The following is a 6,562-nucleotide window of genomic DNA, read 5'->3' on the forward strand; positions in this document are numbered from 1 at the left end:
GAGAGGAGGGGAAACTCCCCCCTCAGCTTAAGCCTGAAGCCTTGACGGCAGCAGTAAGTGTTGAAGGTCAGGGATCCAGCATTCCAGAGTCTCCAGCCTTGCCTCGTTCCATAGAATTGGCAGAGATCAAAAGTTTATCTGCTGTCTTTTTGAAGGAAAGCAGAGCACTGATACCTTTCCAAGAAATGGCTGAAACCTTCATTTAAACTGGAAATACTCCTTGGGAATGGTGTTGGATGGAGCAGGCTAACTCTTAATTATAGAGTGTTTTTAAAGTGCATTTCTCTAATCAGCTCATTGTTGCTGATAAAGCCTGGCCTTGCTGATGCTATCCACAAAACCCTTTGCAAACATGAGAGGTGACTGAAGCCCTGAAAGACTTGAATGCTGCAGGAAGGGGTTGGAATGCAAAACAGAGCAGTGACATTCAAGTGATGGATGGACAAAGCATTCCCTCTTTCTTGTTAAATTTTCCTCCAACACCTTTCCTGCCTGTCAGTCTGGTTCGTTTCTTGTGGCTTAGTGTTAACATGCCTTTGAAATGTGGTGCCCAGGGGTAGAGGAGCTGGTACAAATGCTTGGGTAGGGGTATCCCTCCTGTCCTCCTTCTTGGGAGGAAATGTAACCTAGTGTAAGAGAAGAGATGGATGGGGACAAAGTGTGCTGTAGAGGATTATTTTGAAACCTGAATGAGGCAGAGACCTTGTTTTGATCCAGGGATGGGTCCTTTCATGGTTTTGTAATCAGAAGGTCTGATTCCAAAGCAGACATGAGTAGTACAGCTGCCACTGACAGTCTGCTCACTCAGGTGTCTGTTCTTTAAGCCATGGTACCCAGAAATGAGGACAGCATGAGCAGGAGAAGCTCTGCAAGGCTCTCCTCCACTCATCAGGGCTCAGCAAAAGAAGCTCTTGGCAACAGGAACATCTTCAGCAAAAGATGTGCCTGAAATTAATGCATAGTTATTTCTCTTGCCTCTATTAAAGGACATCACAGTTAGGAGGCAGTTTGCTAAGTTTTAAGGGTAAAACCTGTCTGCAGTGATGATGTTACTTTGTCTTTTAAAATTAGGGAGTTAGTGAGTAATTCTTCAGGGTTGCCCTGGTGATATTTGCTAGCAAAAGCATTGATTGTTACCCAGAAAGGGTACTTGCAGTGTCTAGTTTTATTGTAATGCAGAGGAACCTGCCTCTCTCCATGGAGAATTTTGGCCATCTCACCCCTTTCTGCACTGAGATGATTTCAAAAAGGGGTTTGAGTCTCATTACCAAGTGATTGTATCTGTAGCTCTGTCTTGGTCATAGTTAAGCAGTGGTTGCTGTGTTAGTGTGTTAGCTTGTCCTGCTTTAGAGATACTTTTTACGTTGCTTTGGAGTAGATAAATTATTGCAAAGGGCCTCCAGCCAGAAGGGGAGCATTTGGTAACTGGGCGAGATGGACACCTGACTGGGCTCGCTGGTGTGCCTGATGTGCAGTGAGAGCAGCTGGTACAGCAGGAGTGGTGGCACTCTCCTGTGGTAAAAGTTCTGCACGTGACCATGGAATACAGCGCAGCGCTGCGTCTGGGACCCGGCAGTGCCACTTCTCAGCATGCTGCAGCTGAGCAGAGGAGGAAGAGAAATATAAATAGCAAGGAGTGTGTGAGCTCCATCTCGCCTGATGAACAATTACAGGAACATCTCCAAGGCAGCCCTCTTCCTTTGGCTTCCTCTGTCAAACACTCCTTTGTTAGCTCTAAGTCCTTGATCACCAGGAGTTTGTACCTTTAAGGGGCTTGTGGTAAGTGATTATTAATAGTGGCACCAGATACTGATAACACAGTGGTGGGTGAGAACCACATTTCAACAGCTCAGAGATAGTCCTTTGAGTGCAAACAGAGCTGACTGTGAAGTTGTTAGAGGAGGCACATATTGGCTCTCTGCTTCTTCCTTCAGTAAATCCAGCACACAGCTTTGTTTATCCTCTAGAATTTGGTAATCTGCCTAGTCAGTAGCTCGTGAAATTCCACTGCAGCAGAGAAAAAAAAATACTGCTATTCTGTGAAGGTAAGTCAGATTTAGTGTTTAGACTGCCTCATCTAGAGAACTTCCATCGAGTGGAGATTTCAGGTAGCAAACAAAAGTGATAGTTCAGTGTCAGCACAATGATCAGTGACGATGGTCAACACTATCATCAGATGTCAAGGATGCGTTTGACTCCAGCTCTTTTTTTCTTCTAGCTAAGGAATTCTGAGGCTGCTGTGAAAGCAAACATGTAGCCCTTTGCTTTCCACTGGTCTCTGCTCAGCTGAGGAAACAATCCTCATGGGGGTTGACAAAAAGTATAAGTACATGCTGCTTCATGATTGGAGTGGACATTGCCCTCTCATGGGCTAGGTTTAAAGTTTATCTATAAGACCAGATACAGAAAGGAAATTTCTGAAGTGTTCTAGGGAAAGCAGTTTCTTTGGTTCAAGCCTTTTGTCTCAGCTTTTTTCCCCCAAACGTGAGGGAGCTTATTCAGTTGGAATTTCTTATATCATTACAGGATTTAGCAGGTGCCTTTTTGAAACTGGAATAATGTTTGATGGAAAACTGAGTATTTCTAGTAGTAAGCAGTGTTCTTCAAAGATAAGCCAGATGTGTGTAAAGTATGGATGCTTGGGGCAAAGGAGGGGGGGTCTATAGCAGTCTGAGCCAGGCTTCATTTTACTTGGGAAGTGTGAGGTTTTGCATAATAGTGAGAACCAAGCGACATGGGATTCAGACTTCTTTATTCATTTGTGCTCAGTAATTCTTGTGAATAATGCAAAAGGCAAAGTAAACCCTAGTGATTCCCAAACTGCTGAATGTATCGTGGCTACTCATACTCCTGCACTTCAAACTGAGTAGATACGCTTATTTGTGAGGCACCTTTTGCTACTGTTGAATCCTGAAGGGAAAAAAGATTTTGGGATCACAATGTAGAGTAGCATGATGTGCAGTCTGAGAACAATCATGTTGAAAACACAGCATAAGTGTGTTTTTATTTTTAAATTCTTGAGAAGTAACGTAGGAGTTTCTTAATGTCCTTTTAAGATCTTTTCCATTTTATTTTTGAAGATTGTAGCAGATTTAGGTACTTTAGAACTAATGCTCCTACTGTTTTATCTCTAGAATATGGGCATGGTTGTCTCTTCAAGTGAGTCTCTTGACTCTTGAAGCTGCTAAAAAAAAGAAAAAAAATCTGTAAAAATTACCATTTGAATAGGACTTTTCCTTATTGCAACAATATACACAGGAACATTTTGCTGACTCTCTCTGTTAACACATTATTGGTAGGCAGGTAGGTATTATAACATTAGACTACCTTCAAGTAGCTTACAGAAGTGCCTGTCAGTGGGAGACAAGCTGACAGAACATTGCTTCAATCAGTGATTCTTTCAGTGATCCCAGGGATATCAGGTACTGGATTAATGCACTTTGTTCTTTTCTTCCCAACAGGAAGCCTAAAAAAGAAGAACATCTTAGTGAAGAGGCTGCCAAGGTGATTTCTAGCCTTCCTGACTTAACTTTCATGCATGCCAAGGTGTTGATGTTCCCAGCCACATTAACACCTTCAACAAGCTGCCAAGAAAAGGTAGACTAAAGTGATGTGAATTGGACGTTTTCTATTGATTTTTTTTTTTCTTCCCTCTGCGGGTCGTAAAAAGCAATCTTGCTTTAATTAAAAAAATATCAAGTTCAGATGATTTGTTGGTAAGCAGCACTAGAAAGGTATACATAGTAATGTATATTTATTTACATACTGGAGTCCTAAATTTATATTAGAGAAAAATGTAAATAATTGGGGGTAAATCTTTTTGAAGATCTATTCTTTTTGTTGTGCTGGGCTGTATACATTTATGTCTTTGTGAAATACACTGGTGGTGTCCTTCTTAAAAAACTTTTAAAAGTTAAAAAAAAAAAATCCTATCAACACATAATGAAAACTTTGATCTTCACAATCTGTGAAGCTCCCCCTTAAGACTTTCTGATTGCATTGAGCAACTTTTTCTTTCCTGCATACATTAAAATACTTCTTGCTGGAAAAAAAAATCAAAAGGTTATGTTGTCCCTTTTGTGGGTTTTTCAGTTATTGTTTCTTTAAAACCCAGTAATTTCTTTTGTGTTTTAACAAGCTTAAGATGTGTTTTTCCTTTTCTTTTCCCCCATCCCCTCCCCCTGTTTGATTGGTTGGCTGATCAGTTTTTATGTTCTTGAACTTCAATAGTATGGCTCTGTCACTGTATGGCCTTTTGAAAGGTATACTGTCAGTAACTTCTTGTTCCAGTTATGGATTACTGTCTAAACACTTGATTTTTTTTTTTTTTTTTTTTTTTGATCATTAGAAGATTGTCTGCTTTTAATCAGTTTGATTTGGAAAAGAAGGACCAAAACAATATGAATGTCTTACAATGAAATTTACCTGTTAAAAATTTTTATGTTCTGTTGTACCACTATTCCTGTTTGATTTTGCACAGTGTAAAATGACATAATCATAGATTGCTATGGTTTTAGGCTGTATATACAGTAAAAAACTATGGGTTGTAAATGTCTGGGGAAATTCCTATGGAAAAAAGAGAGCTATGTCGAAGAACCTCTAAAAAGGTCAATATGCATGCCCAAGGTCTTTTGAGATTTAAGTGTGTAAATTTCCTTTTAGCTTACACAAAATAAAATAATTTAAAAGATACATATGTATATAGCCTGCTCTCTTTTTTTACAGAATGTGTGCATTCCTCACCTTGCTGTTGGTGGTAAAATTGATGTGCTCACTGTGTTAGCAGTAAGACCTTCTAATTTGTGTTGCTCAGTCCCACAAACCACTCCTGGCAGGGTCTTGCGGACTTTCCTTCAGTCCTCCTGTCTCTGGCAGTCAGTCTTTTACTTCTGTCTCCAGTTTCCTTTCTGGCTTGCAGGGCAATGTGGCTCATGATATTTGGGGTTAGAGACTTCTTCAAAGCAATTGGCAATACTCAGCTGTAAGCAACACCAGCTATGGTGAGGCGAGAAAGGACAACTGGGTTTGCTGATTTCTTAGCTACAGAAAAAAAAGAAACATAGCAGTCACTGAAGTCTCCTCTCATGTTAGCTTGCGCTGTAGCTCTGTGAGCAACATCTCATCAGAGGGTCTCAGTGGACTGGCTGCAGGTAAGGCATGTTCTGGGTGCTGCTATTTCTTGATGGTGCATGGACATAGACTCTTCCATGCCTTTACTATGTGCACAGCTCTTTAAGTGCTCAGTCGTTACCACCAGTTCATCACTTAACATCTAGTTCTGAGAAATCTCTAGTGTGTTTTTTTATCTATTCTTTGAGTTCTTTATTGTCTGACAGCACTTGGGTCAGAAAAGCCTGAGTTTGATGCCATTAGCTAGGTAAGCTGAAAGGTTGTCCTTGCAAAAGGAAGCTTTTTACTTCTTGAAATGTCTTTGGGAGACAAGTGCTGGGGTTCCATCTTCGTGAATACAGGAGTTTCAGTGAGTGGTGGCTGCTCAGAATTGAGAGAGCAGCTTCTATGGCTGTGATAAAGTTAATTTGTAAATGCTAAATTGTCTCCTTTGCCCTCTAATTAGTATTGCAGTGTACAGTGATGTGGTATCAAACTGCACCCTGTTGTAGCAGAAAAGGTTTAAGCAAAAGCCATCTGCTTTACCGTGTAGCCCCAAAACCACGTCTGTTTGCTGTTTCTGCAGGTTTTCATTACAGCACTGACTTCATGCCTGTTACATGTTGAAATTAGCTTTGCTAATCTCCCAGGTTTAGCATAGTATTCTTTAGTACATGCTTATTATATCATTCAGTTCTGGTGTTGGGCTGCTGTAGGTTAAAATTGGTGCCTTTGTTTCCGTGACTGTGGCGTGTCCCTTGGAGCTGGAGCAGTGGGATAGCTGCAGCACAGAGCTATAGCTATTGTTTCAGGGAGAATATGTTTAGGAGCTGACTCATGATCCTTGTCTGGCAGCGAGTGGACTGAAGTATTAAGGAGAGGTGGGGGTGGAAATGCCAGCTGCAAGTTGATCTTTAGTCTCCTCACAATTGCCTCCAGAGGCAGCTGCCCATTTGTCTTCCAGTCTCCGAGTGCGGTTCTGGTGGCCTACCGTGGATGGGGGAGGGGAAAAAGGAGATTTCTATTGTGACTGATGTACCAATCTGAAACTTTGTGAAACCTGAGTGTGTTTATGGGGTGTTTATGTTCTTTCTGCATCCCACAGACCTTCACACTGCTGAAAGACATAAAGCTTACAATCGAAGTTCAGCCTTTTGAGGTGGATGCTGCCTGCCTTAAAACACAGCACTGCTTTTTGTCTCCTTGCTTAAGCCTCCTTTTTTGTTGCTGATGGTGGGATGGACAGACAGGATCCTCTTGCCTCTCTCCTGTCTTGTACAGGCAGCTTTGTTCATATGCAGAAAGTTTTGGCTAACAGATTCGGCTGCATCGGGGTTGTCCTTCCGTGCTGTTCCCAGTGACACAACATGCCTTGTCTAGTTTAATCTTGCCAATAGGCTTATGGGCAGGATGGCAACAGATACTTTGTGCACATTTGGGTTGCTGTGCATTG

At 41.5% G+C, this 6,562-nt stretch overlaps 1 protein-coding gene across 3 annotated transcripts in view; it reads left to right on the forward strand.

Annotated features, from left to right (window-relative positions):
* Positions 1 to 4,692, forward strand: part of AFTPH (aftiphilin) — a 33,038-nt gene extending 28,346 nt beyond the window's left edge. For 2 of the 3 annotated variants that reach the window (XM_008635442.2, XM_017736544.1), the window contains one exon: positions 3,462 to 4,692. In XM_008635442.2, coding sequence (XP_008633664.1) covers positions 3,462 to 3,606 — 145 coding nt within the window. In that variant the 3' untranslated portion in view covers positions 3,607 to 4,692. The remainder of the gene's footprint in view (positions 1 to 3,461) is intronic. The other variant, XR_001862646.1, reaches the window with a different exon arrangement.
* Positions 4,693 to 6,562: the final 1,870 nt, after the last annotated feature.

Source organism: Corvus brachyrhynchos, unplaced genomic scaffold, assembly GCF_000691975.1.
Source record: "Corvus brachyrhynchos isolate BGI_N302 unplaced genomic scaffold, ASM69197v1 scaffold416, whole genome shotgun sequence".
NCBI lineage: Eukaryota > Metazoa > Chordata > Aves > Passeriformes > Corvidae > Corvus > Corvus brachyrhynchos.